Source organism: Mycteria americana, chromosome 8 (assembly GCF_035582795.1).
Source record: "Mycteria americana isolate JAX WOST 10 ecotype Jacksonville Zoo and Gardens chromosome 8, USCA_MyAme_1.0, whole genome shotgun sequence".
NCBI classification, from domain to species: Eukaryota; Metazoa; Chordata; class Aves; order Ciconiiformes; family Ciconiidae; genus Mycteria; species Mycteria americana.
In genome coordinates, this window is record NC_134372.1 from 2,571,272 (window position 1) to 2,587,370 (window position 16,099).

The window sequence follows — 16,099 nt, forward strand, 5'->3', positions numbered from 1 at the left end:
CCCCTCGGCATTTCAGCTGGGGCGGTGGGAGAGGGCTGAGCGGGTCTCCCCGGGAGCTGGGGGCTCCTCGGCTCGTAGGTGCTGCCAGCCGGGTCCTGCAGCCCAGTGCCCCATGCTCCAGCCGGCACCTTCGAGCTCTCAAACCCCCTCCCGCGCTCTCCAGTTTCTGGCCGAGAAACATTTTATGCAATACCAGCAAAGTTAGTCCAAAAATACATTTATTTAAAGAATTATTATAAATAATGTTTGAAAAATACAGTGTCATTATAGTTTAAAAAGAAAACAACAAACAAAAAAACAAACTGTGTTTTTTCACTTCAAACTCTACTCTTTTACTAATCGCTGGAGGACTCTGCGTAAGTCCACTAGAAAATCATTCAGTGAAGTAGTGTTGCCTGCTGCCACGGGGCACGGTGCCTGTAAGAGAAAAAAAATGGCCATTAGGATGCTTGCTGGGGGAGGGATCTGCTTCTCCAGCCTGCTCTGGGCTGGTAGCGGTGGTGTGGGAGAGGACTGGGTGAAAGCAAACACGGGGACCCAGGGAGAAGCCGGGACGTGCAGAACGCTTGAGGGCTGTACGGCCCCGGCGCGGTCGGTGGGCAGCGAGGGGAGAGCCTTGCCTTACCTTGTGGACTGCGCTCTTCCTTCGGACGAGTTGGAGCAAGTTGAGGTAAATGCCCTCCAGGTGCCTGTGGCAGCTCCGGCCCTCCCAGGCGACTGTGGTGGCTTTGCATAAGACCTCCATATCGTCGTCTTTCTGGGAAAAGACGCACGTGGCTTTTTTAGAAACCCTTTTGTACAGTCCCGGCTTTGTAAGCAGTAGATTAAAACAGCGCAAGTAACGCAGTTCTGTTCTAAACGGCGGGTACAAAGTACAGCTCGAGATGTCCAAGCCTCCCCTGGAGCTTCCCAGCCGTGTGGGTGCGCACACGGGGCTGTTCCCGTCCCCGGCGAGGAGGGTGCCGTCGGCCGCTGGTGAGGAGTCGTGGCAGAGTTTGGCGCGGCAGCGAGCACCCACGTGCTTAGAGCATCGTGCTCCCGGCGTGGGCGCGAACGTGGGACCCGGGGGTGGGACCCTGTGCTCGGGCAGCTGCTCCCTGTGGGGTCCCGCGGGAATGAAGCCGGAGGGAATATGGGAGGCTCTATGGGAATGACAAAAGCCCTTGGGAAGAGGTTGCCTCCGTCAGGTGCTTTGAGTAGTAAAGCCCTGCAGCGCTGACACGCGGAAGACGAGGAGCTAATAAGCAAAGTGCTGGCGGTAATAAGAAAACTATTCAGTTGTCTTCCCTGGGGACATTCCCGAGGCCACCTTGCTGCAGGAGCGCGGGGAGGTTGCCGAGAGCTCTGCCCGCTCCGAGTTCCTCAGCTTTCACCCAAATGGCCCCACCAAATAAGCGACCGGCCCGTCCCCGTGAGCGCGGCCGGGTCCGCGGGTGTTGGGTCCTGCGGGATCCCGGGCGTCTCTTCTCGCTCCCAGGGCCGGTCCCTGTGGCAGGAGGGGGGCGGGGACCCCTCCGAGGGGGTGCTCAGCCCCCCAAGGGAGGCTGCTGCACCCCTCGCCTGCCGCCTGCCCGTGCAGCGCGAGGTGAGGGCATGGGCTTTCTGTGAAAACAGGAACTCTGGTGCCGGAGAGCTTGGCTTAGGCAGCAATTTTCAGAGCAGAAATAGGCTTTATTATCTGCTATTAAATCTTCTGCTAACTGAAGAGCCTTCCCCCAGATAAGGGGCTAAAGAGGGATAGTATGTCTAACCAGAGCTCGAGATGCTGCGCGATAGGCGTGTGTGGGTGTCTGTGAGACGGTGACACACCGCTCCAAGGCAAAGGAAGAAGTTCCTCTCTTCCTTTCTGAAAAGCTTGAAAAACCCTGTATGCTGCTAAAACACACGGTGCCATTCCCGCCTGCCCCTCTGGCCTCCCCCTCGCCTGCGGGGTGGCCGGGAGCAGCCGATGCTGCTTCGGCTGGAGGCGGAGATGGGCGCGGGAAGGTGAGGGCACCCGTGCTGGGCACCGGGAGCGGCGAGGACCAGCCTGGCAGCCCAGCATCGCTGCTCGGGGCTCGCGATGGGCTCCTTGCTTCCGTGCAGTGCCGCACCGGTACGGGCAGGACTCCCAGGGCTTCACGTCTGCCTCCTGGCTGCCCCGTGCTCTCCTCCGGCCCCCAGCAGCCTCTCCCAGTACCCATGGTGGCCGTATGATTGTTTTCGAAGAAGGACGAGTTAATTTTTTTCTCTCTTACCTTATCTCCTGCAAAAATACTCGTCACGTTCATCTTGTCACAGGAAACCTTTATCAAGACACAAAGGAGAGGGAGCGATCAGGCTAGAGAAACCACTAACGTGGATCCATCCCGACGCGCGCGCACACGGGCGCACACCCGTCCGTCTGTCCGCCCGCTCTGGGCCCCGGGAGCGCCGTGAGCCATGCGCTCTGCCTCGGCGCTGCACGCTCAGCACCTTTCTTTGACTCAGCATCGCTCTTGCTGAGCCCGGCGAAACAATCTGTCCCTCCCATCGGCGGGTAAAGGCTGAGCCGTGCGAACGAGCCCTACCTTCGTCTCCAGGAGCTCGCTCAGCAGCCTGATGCTCTCCTTCAGGAAGTTGGAGGTCTGCAGCAGAGCGGCCCTGTGGCCCTGGCAGGCCGACAGCGCCAGGAAGACGAGCAGGACTGGGACCGGGATGCTCATGGCCTGCTCGGGCTGAACCCCTCAGCTCGCAGTTTCTGGATATTTTGGTGATCTATACCTGTGTGTGCTTTTCTGGAAGAAACATCTCAATTTATGGCTGTAAAATTGCTGAACCTGTAGGAAAAACTTATTTTTCCCTTATCTGCACTTTCCAAAGTTGCTCCTATCCAATTAGGACAACAGGTCTTTTTTGTAGAAGTCAAGATTTTCTTCTGATCTTGCATTACGTTTCAACGTAGGAAATTTCCACCGTAAGATAACAGTGGTAGGAGTCAGGTCACATACAAAAGAAAAGTATGTAAACTGCCTGGCTTGGGGATTCGTCATTTCTCCGTATCCTAAGACTTCCTCTACACCAGGAGGTGGAAGTGGCCAGACTGGGGAGACCACGGATCTGACCGCGCTCAAATAAGGGAGCTTTGCTTTTTTTTCTCTAACGATCCTGCGAGCTCTTCCATCTCGCGTTTCATTTGAATATCTCCAAATCATGCAAAGCATCCTTCATCTGCATACCATTTTCTGTCTACGGTTATCTTAACCTGCGCTCGGGGAGAAACAGAAAGCGCGGCAGAGCCCTGCCTGGGGCCCGCGGGGACAAAAACCTCCGGGGTAGGAGCGGGGCATCGCCGCCTCCCGGGGCCGGGGCGTTTATGGAGAGCTGGGGGCTCTCCTGGCCAAACGGGACCCCCCGAAACAGCGTGATCCTGCCTGCGGCACCCTGCGGGGACGTGGGCGAGGGACGGGAGCCGGTGGTGCCGCGGCAGCCGTGCCCAGGAGCCCCGGCGCTCGCGTGGGAAAACGGGGTTTTGCGACTCCGGTCCAGCACCCGGCGTCTCGGCGAGCTGGAGGCTGCCCCGGCCCGTCCTGCCCTGCTCGGGCAAAAGCCTGCGCGAGGTTCAGGCGATGGGCTCGCCGGCATCACCGACCGGCGCTGCCGCAGGAAATCACGCTGAGAAATTAGCTGAGCTGGGAAACTTCGGAGTTTTGTAATAACTAATAGGTATTTTTCTAACTCAAATAGCAACTTGCCATCAGATGCTTGATAAGAGTCGCGATTTATCCAGGAGCAGCCAGACTGAGAGTAATTTTGTTTGTCTAATTACGAAATGCCCCAGATGAAGTTAGTGCCACTGACTCAGAAAGACCTTTGCGAGGGATTTGCAGCGGAGTGCTGCGCCGTTTCCTACCTGCACCGCTCTCGATGGAGAGCAGATAAGCGAGCGGGAACGTGCCGCGCCGGCAGCGGCCTCCGCGGATGGCGGCCGTGGGGCCGGGCTCCTCGCCGGGATGCCTGAAGCCGCCCCGCGGGTCTGGGACGGGGGGTGGTGGCAGGCTCCCTGCCTAAAAGTGGTGCTGGAGAAGGGGATGGAGGTGGTGGCTCCATCCTGCAGCCGCAGTGGTTTCCCCAGTGATCACGGTGGAAAGCTCTAAAACTGGAATAAATGAACAGAAAACGCTAAATTAACAGAAAAATGTAACCTTTGAGCTACTCGGGCTGAATCATGGTGGAAAACTGCATCACTGTGCGATGGGAAAGTCACCAGTGAAGGGAAAAATTCCCACGTCCTTTCCCGAGGGGGGGATGCGGCCGATGGCAGCGACGGCCCCATCGCTCGCTGGAGGGGCGGCTCGGCCCCGGCGCGGTCCCCGTCTCTGCCCGTGCTGGGCGGGAGGGTCATCTCCAGAGCCCCGGCAGCACCTTCGTCTCGGCGATCTTCAGGGGATGAACCTGCTGCCGCTTCCCCTACCGAAGGCGGGTGCTGGGTTCAGAAACGTGCCCGCAATTTTTCTCCACTGCCACTCTCCCCCTCGTGCTCTGTGGTTTGAAGCATCGCCCCATCCCATGGGGATCCTGCCTGGGCTCCCAGCGCCGGCATCCCCGCAGCCACCGAGCCCTGGGCTCAAGCGCCGGCATCCCCGCAGCCACCGAGCCCTGGGCTCAAGCGCCGGCATCCTCGCAGCCACCGAGCCCTGGGCTCCCAGCACCGGCATCCCCGCAGCCACCGAGCCCTGGGCTCCGCTGAAAGCCACAGCCACCGGCTCTTCCTTGGGGCCAAACCGGAGCGATTCCAGGACAGCCACTGAGAAAGGGCCACGAGGGTTTGCCGGGGCGTAACGTGCTGCCCAGGGTAAATTTCGGCTGGCGGTGGCAGGGACGTTTTGCTGTTTTCGTGCATTTCTGTTGCCTGCCGTGTCTGGTGCTGGTGCCGCTCACGCTGTGGTTTATCCAGAGCAAATCCAAAGGCTGCAGTTAACGCCCCAGCGCATGCATTGACAGCAATTGCCTGCGTTTATAACAATTCCCAGCAGCAGGTTTGCCTATTTATTTCCTGCTCGTGTACCTGCCACCGCCAGAACCCAAGCGGGCGCTCGCCCATGAGCCGGCCCCGTCCCTTCCCTCGCCCACCGGCCCGGGTGCCTTCCCCTGCGTGCAGCACCGCTTTGCCGCCCGCTGGCTCCCGTTTCAGCCCTGCTGCTCCCCAGACCGCGCTCTGCACCCCGACGCGCTCCCCTTCGTCATCGCCCCGTGCGCGAGCCCCTCTTCCCAAAGGCGGACTCTCATCCCCGCTCCTCCAGCTCTTTCCCTTCACCCCGTGTTCTCCTACGCTGCAAGGCGGGTAGGTTCATCGGTGCTTTTTGCTTTCCTGAAAACTTGTTCTCGACGGCAGACTGGGTAGATTTGCTGGAAGCTGCCCCCAGAAATGCCATCCTTCCCCACCCCCTTCCCCTGTGCCGCCCGCCCAAGGAGGCAGCAGCCCCCGCTGCTCCTCCCTAACTGCCGAAGGGAAGAAGAGGGGAAGCGACGGCATAAACCATTGGTGCCAAGAGCTCGTTAGTCAGTAGTTTATTGCTTAAGCCCTGAGACACTTTTATAACATCAGTGCAAAGTCGAAATGGAGGAAAAAAAAAAAAAAAAAGACATCCAACTACATGATAATCTGAATATATTAACTCTGTCGTCATACAAATATTTTAAATAGAGGGAAGAACAATAAATTACGAATCAGCACACATTCATTTGTTGTCGTGGAAAGGCAATTAGGCACTAATAGTTCCCTAAGAATGAGGTAGCGGTATTTTAAATATGACTGTGTTCCACAGAACTACTCTTCTATAAGTTAAAAATAAAACACCTATTCTGAATACTGGCTTTTCCTTTTTGTTTTGGGTCCCAAGCGAAGAAAAGCTTTCAACAGCCCGGACTTTTTGGTCTTGAATCTTTAGATTACACAATATAAAAATAAGTTATTTAAATAAAATATAATAATAAATAAACGCTAGAAGTATGATGCCGATGAGCACCCATTAGATCCAAAGTTATCCTACAGACTCTCCTGCCTTCACTGTTAATAACTTAAAAGCCCACTGACAAGGTCAAAGACACGCTCAAGGCAGCGTTAACAGTTCTGGCCGGCGGCGAGGCAGCCCCCTCCCTCCGCTGTTTCCCTCCCGGCTTTGGCTCTCGGCCGCTGCACTTCCCCAGCTCCGCTCCCGCTGGGCGCCGGCGGGGACTCGGCCCCCCCGGGCTGCCGTAGCGAAAAACGCATCATTTCAACCTAGATTGCGATCGCTTTAGGAAGAGAGGACGATTATGAAGAAGCCTCCCTTCATTAAGAGGAACAGGAAGCAGATAACTTGGTTTTGGTTTTGGTAGGCGCTGCAGGAGGAGAACAAGTTAAAAGCTCAACCTCCTTGGCTGCCCCGGCCAGGCGTGATGCCCGGCTCCTCCCGGCCAGGCAAACCCTCCTGCCAGCCTGCCCAGGGGCCGCAGCCCTCCCGGGGGGTCCATCCATCCATCCATCCATCCATCCCTCCCGAGGGCTCGCAGCCATCCTTCCCGGGGGGTCCATCCATCCATCCATCCATCCATCCATCCATCCATCCCGAGGGCTCGCAGCCATCCTTCCCGGGGGGTCCATCCATCCATCCATCCATCCATCCATCCATCCATCCATCCCTCCCGAGGGCTCGCAGCCATCCTTCCCGGGGGGTCCATCCATCCATCCATCCATCCATCTATCCATCCATCCATCCATCCCTCCCGAGGGCTCGCAGCCATCCTTCCTGGGGGGTCCATCCATCCATCCATCCATCCATCCATCCATCCATCCCTCCCGAGGGCTCACGTCCTGCCTCGTGCCGGCTGGAAGAGCCGCAGGGCTGCGAGGGAGTGCTAAGGGCAGCGTCGTCCGGACGAGAGCTCTCCTGCAGAGGCTGAGCAATGTCTAACACACGGCACTTGGACAGAAAGCTCGGGAGGTGCCAGGCGCCTGCCGGGAAGGGGACGATTCCCATCACCCGGTCACAGGCAGGCGGCTGAGTGATCCCAGGGGCCCGGCGTACCCGCTGGGACTTGCTTTTAGGATTGCGTTGGGTTTAGAAGGGCTGGGGCAGAGCTGAGGAAGTGCATGCAACGAGGAGCAAAACCTATTTTAAGAGCTACGAGCAGTACGATCCCTGGGCTCGGGGCGGGCGGCGGCGGCTCTCGCCGGAGCGGTGCCCGTCTCACTGTGCAGCCGACGTGGCCAGGCGCCTGTACATCCCTTGGGTGAAGTTCCCCAGCGCCGGCAAGAAGTTGCGCAGGTAGATCTCGTTGTCGTTGCTCAGGGAACAGTTCTGGGGAAGGAGGAGCGTAGAAGCGTTAGAGGTGACAGCGGGACTTAGCGGCTCAGATGGCGGGCAGCCAGGCTACCAGCCCAAGCAGATGGTTTGTTCCGTTGCCTCTGTCTCCCAAAGTGAATAATTCAGTTAAGGGCTGTGAGGATGCTGCCCCACAAGGCTGGGAGTTTGCTCAGGACAAGCACCCGGCCCCTGTGCCCAGCAGAGCGAGCCCCATGGCTACTGGCCCGGGGTGGCCGGGACTGGCAGGGACGTTCACCCTCTTCCCACGGAGGCAAATTACACTGCGGCACTGCGCAGGTCTGCGATGCTCAGGTCTGGCCCCGTGCAAGACAACGAATACCGGCTTGGTCAGTCCTGTGGGTACATCTGGGGGGCCGGCACCGAAGCGGGGCCCGTGCTCGGGAGCAGCCGGCGTGGGGGGCACGGCCGCTCCGGGGGCCAGAGCCGCACAGTGGGGCGGCGAGCGGGGAGGCTGCAGCTCCTGCTTACCGTCTTGCCGTGCAGGCTCTGCAAGTTGATGATGAACGGCTCGTAGTCTTTCTTGCATCTGGTGACTTTCGTGAGCGCCGTGGCAGCCTGGCACAGCAGCTCCTGCTCCGACAGCTGGCAAACACGGGGAGGGGGGAAACGTTATTAGAACCAAGTAGTTGATGCAAGTTGATGCTACTTATCAAGGTGTCCAGGGAGGTGGGAGATTTCACAGCGGCTTCCTAAACTGCTTTCATTTTACGGCCGTAATCGCAGCCCCGTGCGGTGACTCGGGCCCCGGGCTGTGCCCAAAGGGCTCGGGGGGAGCTGGGGGGGCAGCGGCACCGGAGGCAGGTCCTCGGGCGCAGCCGGTATCGAGCCGTGTGCTCACCCCCAGCGACTAGCACTTGAGCAGCTCTTCCTCGGTGACTAATAAAACTACCTCTGCTACGTGGGCTGTGCACCGCGGCGAGGAGGGCGCCGGCTATGCGTGTGTTCATTACGAACGCGTTTTCCGCCTATCTCCCCATCATCTTTTACCTTTCGATCCGTGAAGGCGACCTGTGCCACTCGGGTGTCATTGCAGGGGACCTGGAGAGGCGACACAAGGGAAAGCCGTCACTATGAGAGAGTCATTACGAGACCGTCACTACGAGACCGTCCCCGAGGAGCCGCCCGCTGCGCTCTGCCCCGGCAAGGGGCACCGTGTCCCCATCCCTCTCCGGTGGGACACGGCACGGATGCACCGTGGGTGCTGCTGCCACCACCGCCGAGCTCTGTGTTTCAGCAAATTGTTTCAAAACAGGCGTCTGGGAAGACGGGACCCGGGTTTGCACAGCACTTGCAAGCAGTTGTTTGGGAAGGGGTGGGCGGCTCCCGGGGTGCTATGGACCGGCACAGAGCGGGGATCCCCCCCCGGCAGCTCACACAGTGCCGGGCCACCGTGTCCCCATCACCAAGCTGCCCCGGTCACCCCGACGCAGCTCTGCGTGTTGGAGAGGGAGGTTTGGGGGCGGGTGTCTTGTTCCTCAGCATTTTTTTCTGCAATGTGCCCAGTGTCAGGTGGAAAACTTCACCCTGCCTGACCCGAGCAGCCTCTTGTACCACCAAGTCAAGTGTCGAGCATCCAAAGTCTAGGCTGAAAGGGGCTGGGGTGCCCAAAGCACCAAGGAACATCATCATCAATAATGTTCCTCTGGTCTGTAAGCAAAGAAATGCCAGGAGGTGTAGCGGCATTTACCTGCACTCCTGAGTTGAGGTGTTGGATGCGGTGGGTGATCTCCGACAGCTTTAGTTTGGGAGAGGTAGTCGTCAGCGGCCTGGAATAAATGAGCTGGAGCAGGGAGAGGAGAGCAAAAGCAGCCTTCAGCAAGGGGAGCATCTTGTCGCTGCCGTCCGAGTGCTTCCCGTGCCGGCTGGGCTGGCTGGCCAGGGCTTCTCTGCCTGGCTGCTTAGCAGAGCACCATTTTTATAGTCTCCATTGACTACCAAATATAGGTGTCTTCCTGTGCTGATCAGGCGAGACGGTGGGAAGTGCCATTCGCCCCAAAGAAGGGCATTATGTAATGACAGTGAAGACTTTTCGCCCTTAACCAACGTTATCTGCTATTCAGCTACCATGCAGATTTTAATCACCTAATTGATAGATGAAGAGATACTGGGATGAGCAGATGAGAATTTCTCTTTGATGTTTGAGGATCTATTTACTATCGAGTGTGTTTGTAACATGCTGCATGAACATGTGCATGACTTAACCAAGCACATTGCAAGACTCGAGTAAAGTCAGGCCATGATCTTACATGTGGAGAAATATCTGCCGAAGCTTTCCTTGTCTCACCAATGCAAAAGACAACCAGTTACGCAGAAGGACCGACTCCGGGATGCATGTGGCCGGACGCCTGCCGGGCTCCCGGCTCCTGCCCTGGATGTCGACGTCTCACAGGGGACGGCACGGCCCCAGCGAGCGTCTGGTTGAATTTGGGAGCGTTTCCCCACCGTGCACCGGGAGCCAGACCAGCTCTGCCGCCTCGGCGGGGCTGTGCCCAGGTGCTGCGGCTCAGCCCGGGGATCGGCGTCACTCTCGGGTTAGAAATCCAGCAGCTGAAGTGACACGAAAACAGACATTTGCTTTTGCACTCGAACGTGCCCCTCTGCCGCCCGTGCAGGGACCTGCAGCCGGCTCGGCACCCGCCTGCCCCGGGGACACCGCCGTCACAGGATGCGGGTGGGAGCACCCCGGTGCCCGGCGCTGCTTCCCAGGGCACCCCGACCGCTTGGCACTTTCCCACTGACGCGGAGGACCTCTCCCCCCGCGTGGCCCCTTCTCCCGGCGGTGGCCCTGGGGACGTGCCGGGACCACAGTGCCCTGTGCCAGGCTTGGTCATTGCTGGTGGTGACGGCAACACTGCAGAGAAGGAAATGGCTCGAGAACTTCAGAGAAGCTCGAGTAGCCAAAGTCAGATCTGAAAGAAAAGAAAACCTCAAACCTTTTATCAAGATGTTAAACATCTGCAAAAAAACCAAAAAATGCTCTTGCATGTAAAGGAAGAAGTAGCTGAGGGGGGTTTCTGGCGTGTGGGTGTTTGGGTTTTAACTAGGACTTGCTCAGCTCTGTAGCACGTATCCCATCCTGCGAGGACACCTCCTGCAGCGTGCGGCTTGGCTCGGTGCCTTTCAGCCCCATGCAGTGCCGTGCCCGTGGGCCACGATGTCCCACACCAGCCCATGCCGTCCCACACCATCCCATGACATCCCATGCTGTCCTATGCCGTTCCACACCATCCCATGCCATCCCACACCAGCCCATGCCGTCCCACACCAGCCCATGCCGTCCCACACCATCCCATGCCAACCCACGCCATCCCACACCATCCCACGTTGTCCCACGCCATCCCAGAGGACATCAGAAAACCAAGAAGAACTCAGGGATTCAAACCACCGCATCCTTCAGCAGAAGAGCAGACACGAACCCGCAATTATTTCCCACCATGGCTGAACTGTGCTGTTAGTGGGAATTTTGTAGGGGAAAAAAAAGCTGACTCGCCAAAACGGCTCGTTTCTTCCCCAGATTCTTGACTGCCTTTTCCCAAGCACTGCTGCAAGCAGAGGTGAAGCGGCTCGGCGCCAGCGGCACCTCATGGCTCTGCTCACGCCAACACCGACGCTGCCGGGCGGCCCTGCCGTGCCGCGGCCCCGGCTCGGGCAAACCCCGTCCAGGGGAGCCCCAGACTTCACCTTATACCTGCTTAGAGGCCTGTAAATAGTTGTAAACTGTTAAATTCATTTAGAAAATGTAGAAATATTTAAACTTTAACCCCTTTTTTTTTTTTTTCAGTAAAGTCAAGGTGTTGCATAGCCCCAGGAAGCGCTGAACTTCTCATTTCAAACAAATCCTTTCCCGTTTCACTGCATTCTTTTTTGTAGTGGAAGATCTAACACTACAATGGCAGGACTGGGCTGCGGCACTCCAGTTTCGTTGCTTTTATTAGCCTGAAAAAAATTGGTTTTCCTGGAAAAAAAAAGGGGGTGATGATTCCCCGTCACTGAATTTCCTGCAACAGCGAAAGGCTGGATCAGAGCCAGACGGGAGCCTGGAGGTTTCCCATCGCAGGCATGGGGAGGAAGGTGTAGGAGCTGGTGCGTATCCAGGGCAGCACAGTGCAGCGTGCCTGTGTCCGTCTGTCCCAAAGCCGGTGTCCCTGCGTCCCTTGAGCCAAGCTGCTGGAGCGGGCATGCCGGAGCGGGACGCACCGAAGACGTTTACGGTCCCGTCCCCTGTGCCCTGGCGCGGGGTCCGGCAGCGGCGCGGTGGTCCCGGGGGGATCGCGGGGCCACGGGGGGCCGCGGGGGGTGGGAACCCCTCGGCCGGCAACACCCCGTTCTGCAAACCCTGCGTGGAGAGCGTGCGTCACCTCCCCCAAAGGCAGATAAAATCATTCCCCCAAACTATTGATACGGTAACATGAACCTGATGATGGGAAAAGCTGACATGTATCAATTTGGCTCGTGTGGGTGGAAAATAATAGATAGAAAGCAGAGCCCAATTCTGAGAAACAGCGTCGAGCCGGGGGCTCGGGTGAGAGGCGGCGCAGGAGAGGGGATCGCAGCCCTTCGGGAGCGTCATTGGCCTGAAGGGAGCCGAAATTGCTCGTTCAGAGCATCTTCGGTCGCTCTGAGCGATAAACCCAGCTGGGATTGTGAAATAATAAGGGAAATTTCTGCCTGTGCATCACCCCCGGTAGCGCCGTGTGCCAGTGCCGGTAGCACTGCCCTTCCCTAAGGGAGGGGGGGGCGTGGGGCTGGGACACCACGTCCCTGAGCCCGCTGCTGCCGGCCGGGGTGGACACAGGACCGCAGGCACGTGAACCCAGCCCAAACAGGGTCCCCTCGTCACAAAAGAGCTGGTTTTGCTTCCAGCTGTGGCCAGAGGCAGGACGCAGGCGGGTCCCGGGGGTCCAGCAGCTGGGGGGGCTGTGCCCACCCCGCTTCGCACCCCACGCTCTTCATGCCGGATTTAAGCCACCCCAAGTTGGTCTCCAACCAATTTAAAAAAATGATCCAAGTGGTTAATTTAGGTGTTGCAATTTTCCCCATCGGGCTCCTCTTGTCCCCACGTGGAGGAGAGGTGAAGACGCACACCGGGCTGGTGCCGGTCAGACCTTTCCACAGCCGCATCCCTGGATGATGACACCAGAAAACAGAGGAACCAGCTGAAGAGACCCTCAGTGCAACTGAAACCAGAAATTCTGCGTTGTTCTCTGTCCAAAGCCATGGCTTTTTATTTTTTTCCTCTTTTTTCTTTTTTCCCAGCAGCAAAGCCAAGGTTGGTTGCCCACAACCATCACACACAAATGAAGAGCAGCGGGGTAGGCTGGAGCCGCGGCCACCACCGGCACGGGACGGCATCACTGGACGTGGATGGAAATCAATGGAAAGAATCGGGTATGGCTGATGGGTAAGTCAGATTTCCAGGGGCTACAGCTCCCTGTGGCAGCGTCCCCTTTCCTGGCGCTGTAGGAAATGGGGGAACTACGGTCCGTAATTTTCGATGGGCTGAACCGGTGCCTTTCCAGTTAAAGAGGCAGTAGCTTTGTCTCAGTACCGGGCCGTCGCAGCGGCAGGCGGGAGGAGCGGGAGGAACGGGAGGTTTCCCACCCAGCCGCATCTGGCCGTGCCCGGCTCAGGATGGGGCGAGGACCCCGGCACCGGGAGGGCACCCGCCTCTCCCGGGCGATTCCCAGCGCACGGCCGCCTTTTCTCCTCCCGCAGTTTCCTCGCACGCTCCCTACGCCCCTTCCTGGCTGTTTTAGCAGCTTTCGCAGCTGCGTTCACCCCTACGGCAGTCCCGGCTGCACAGAGCCGTAGGTTTTGTGGCGGGACAGGACGGGACCATGCAATTAAACTCATGAGGTCCAGTGGATGCTGTAATTGAGGTGATACAAACAACTTCAGGTCTCTTCTATCATTTTTGAGGGCCTGATTTTGGACAACCCTACTAACCTTTTTCTTCTTTCCCATACTATTCCAGCTTTGCCTTTTATCAGCTCCTCATCGAGAAGCCACAACATTTTCTTCCAGGCCGTTTGCTCGTGTGTGCCGTTCCTTACTTTCAGAAGACGGTGGAGAAGTTAAATAAACCACTTTATAACATGACCCCCCCCCCCGAATGTGGGTCACCATCTAATGTCTAGCATCAGCACATGTAATATCTCCTGAATCAGTGGTTGAGTTTACAAACTGCGACTGTGCTGGGACAGCACTGCAGCCCGGCGCTGGAGCCGACCTGCTTCCTTCAGCCGGTGCAGCTGGAGGGAAAGGTGCGCTACAGCTACAGCAATTTATTTTTTTTCTGCATAAATCAAATTACACAAGAGCAGGATGAAGCCGGATGAAGGAGAATTTGCAAATTGCATCACATTTCCCGAAGGTATAGTCTTGCAGTAAGTAGAGAATAAGTGCTGGCTCCTGGCAGCTTGCCCTGGGGGGGGGTAGTAAACAAACCGTCATACTGAAATAGATTAGAACCGATATTTAGTGTGACATTTAAATGCTAGCAAAGTCAGAGGGAGACAGTAAATGATTAAGCTTTTGAAAGCATCATCTATATTTATTGGTTTGCTTTGTAGTGTTTATTTCTAGATAATCACATCTGTTTGGTTTTGTATTTTTAATTTTTAGGGCATGCAAAAGCTTTTTGCCTAAAACGAGGCACGCAGGAGGAAAACTGGACCGCCACCATTAGACACTTCATGGAGAAGTTGCTCCTGGAAGTTGCGAGTTACGTGTTGTGTAAGTCACTTTTTACTTCAGGCAGGTCAGAAAGCAGTTTTGGTTGGAAAAAAAAAAAAAAATTCATCTTCTCTGAAGTTTTAAACACCCAAAATACTTTGGGCCAAGCAGCTGTCTTTGTAGCAGTCTGTAAGCAGATACTGCATAAGTAATATCGAAGGAAGCGTCAGAAAATCAAAGTATTGGTTTTCCACTGCTAATATAAATTCCACTTAGAAACAAGACTGTTCAGACAGGGATGTCTTTAAGGCCTCTTTTGTTTTGTTTTTTTTTTTTTCTGGTCAAAGTAGTTGCTACCTTGCTTACCAAGTGCAGATAAACCAAAAATAAGTTACGTTACTGAAGAAATAAATGCTGTGGCATAGAGGTGGGAGGAAAGGCATTTGCTTGAGCAGTGCATGCTGGAGCCCTCAATCGAGTGCAGACTGCTGGCTCTGAAAGCATTCGCCAGGGCCGAGGCGGCAGTCAGACCCAAATCCCTTGGAAGGGATTCACACCCAACTCACCCTTTCCCTGGCTGACCTGCCAACGTCTGCCTGCACAGGCATGGGAGGCATTTGGTGCCCTCGGAGGGGTGCTGGGTGCCCGCTTGGCGAGGAAATCACCGTCCCAGGCAACTGCCTGATTCTTGGCTCCTGAGCTCACTGCCATCGCACTCACTGAAAGCATTAAAATTATTTTTAGTCGTTATTTTTGGCTCTTAAATCATGGCACATCAGAGCAAGCACCTGCCTGCGGCCGTGCCTTCCTTGTGAAGGCGTGTGCGCGCGTCGCTGCGTGGAGGACGGGTGCTGCGGAGCCGCTCTCCTGCGCTGGGGTTTCTCCGCTGGAAATCCACCTCAGCTCCACCCAAATTGCAAGCGGAGAGCCAGTTTCTGCACCGCTTTGTCACCTGCCCAATGAGGTACTGCAATAAATCTGTGCCTGGCTCGCCTTAAAATGCCTCTGCTTGGTTCTGTACTATAGACGGCGTTGAACTTCGTGTAGCATCGCGTTAGGGCGACAACCCCTTCCCCCCGATATTCTGCTCCTCTTGCCACCCTCACCTTCAGTCCTCCACCCGCAGGACACGGCTGCAGGGGAGGCCGAGCCCGACCGAGCCGTCTGGCCAGGACCACAGGCAGCTCGCTGCACAGCGGCTCTGCGGCGGTGGCCGTCACCCGTGCGGCAAGGCAGGAAGCTGCGGCGGAGCAGGGATCCCCTCGACGTGGCACTGGGGGCGGCTGACTGCGCCCATCTGCAGCAGCCCTGTTTCCTGTGGGTGCAGCAGGAGAGGTGCCAGCAAAGCCTGCTCCTCGGCCGGTCGCAGCGGGGGGCCCGTTTCTCTCCTCGCTCTCCCCGAGGTGCCCACGAGCAGCAGATCGTGAAGGTGTATAAAGTTTCTCCTACGCTTGATTCACGAGCACATTTTTTTTGTTTCCCAGTCCGTATCAAACCCGCGGGGCTGGTGGAGTCTCTTTTCCATGCTGTTAGCTATAGAGAAGCCTATGGATTATTCAAAGGCAAGATGTGGAAAAAAATCATTACATGGATTATGTTTTGTCATTTTAGTACTGACACTTGACATAGGAGAGATTAGTTTCCCACCACATTTTCTGTATTTTTTCCAAGTTCTGGCAGAAAGTTTAATCCCCAAAGTGTGTGTGTGATGATAAACTTTGCAGCTGGGGAACAGAGAAAGGCTGATTTAGGCAAAAATGTGCCCAAACTACTTTATAGAGGAATTGCAAATCATGGCTTTAAAGTGGGGGGGGGATAAAAAGCACAGAATTCACAAAGGTTGGGGAGTTGCTTCTGAAGATACTGTAATTCTTCATGAGCTGGGATGTATGTGTCATGCTAAAATAAACAGGTAGTACAGGAAAATTTGAAAATTAAAAGTCTTTTTTTTTTCTGTTGATTATATCTTTAAGAAAATTCCCCTTCAGGAAGTAGTACTAGAGTCAGTGAAGCTTCCTATTTAAAACTGCAAACGTAATGCATGTTAGTAGCATTTTCCTTTGCCTTCTCTTCCCCCCCTCCCCCCGTTTGGTGTT

At 56.3% G+C, this 16,099-nt stretch overlaps 2 protein-coding genes across 2 annotated transcripts; both read right to left on the bottom strand.

Moving 5' to 3' along the window:
- Positions 1-324: 324 nt before the first annotated feature.
- LOC142414099 (interleukin-4-like) lies at positions 325-2,684 on the bottom strand. Its single transcript, XM_075510997.1, has 4 exons — positions 2,550-2,684; positions 2,238-2,285; positions 626-757; positions 325-417 (listed from the first exon to the last, which is right to left on the bottom strand). Exons 1-4 carry the CDS (start codon positions 2,682-2,684, stop codon positions 325-327), a joined length of 408 nt encoding a protein of 135 aa, XP_075367112.1.
- Positions 2,685-6,071: 3,387 nt separating this feature from the next.
- LOC142414100 (uncharacterized) lies at positions 6,072-9,156 on the bottom strand. The gene is made up of 6 exons (XM_075510998.1): positions 9,016-9,156; positions 8,316-8,366; positions 7,797-7,910; positions 7,195-7,301; positions 6,812-7,041; positions 6,072-6,211 (listed from the first exon to the last, which is right to left on the bottom strand). Exons 1-6 carry the CDS (start codon positions 9,154-9,156, stop codon positions 6,072-6,074), a joined length of 783 nt encoding a protein of 260 aa, XP_075367113.1.
- Between the last annotated feature and the right edge of the window lie 6,943 nt (positions 9,157-16,099).

What these genes read in the sequence shown, in the direction of transcription:
- LOC142414100 (XM_075510998.1), bottom strand. Translation starts at nt 9,156, where the DNA reads ATGCTCCCCTTGCTGAAGGCTGCTTTTGCTCTCCTCTCCCTGCTCCAG. An exon ending in TCGCCTTCACGGATCGAAAG is followed by an intron (nt 7,911 to 8,315) that starts GTAAAAGATGAT and finishes CGTGTTTGCCAG; the next exon opens with CTGTCGGAGCAGGAGCTGCT. An exon ending in CTGGCCACGTCGGCTGCACA is followed by an intron (nt 7,042 to 7,194) that starts GTGAGACGGGCA and finishes CAATCCTAAAAG; the next exon opens with CAAGTCCCAGCGGGTACGCC.
- LOC142414099 (XM_075510997.1), bottom strand. Translation starts at nt 2,684, where the DNA reads ATGAGCATCCCGGTCCCAGTCCTGCTCGTCTTCCTGGCGCTGTCGGCC. An exon ending in GCGAGCTCCTGGAGACGAAG is followed by an intron (nt 2,286 to 2,549) that starts GTAGGGCTCGTT and finishes GTCTTGATAAAG; the next exon opens with GTTTCCTGTGACAAGATGAA. An exon ending in GTATTTTTGCAGGAGATAAG is followed by an intron (nt 758 to 2,237) that starts GTAAGAGAGAAA and finishes GTCTTTTCCCAG; the next exon opens with AAAGACGACGATATGGAGGT.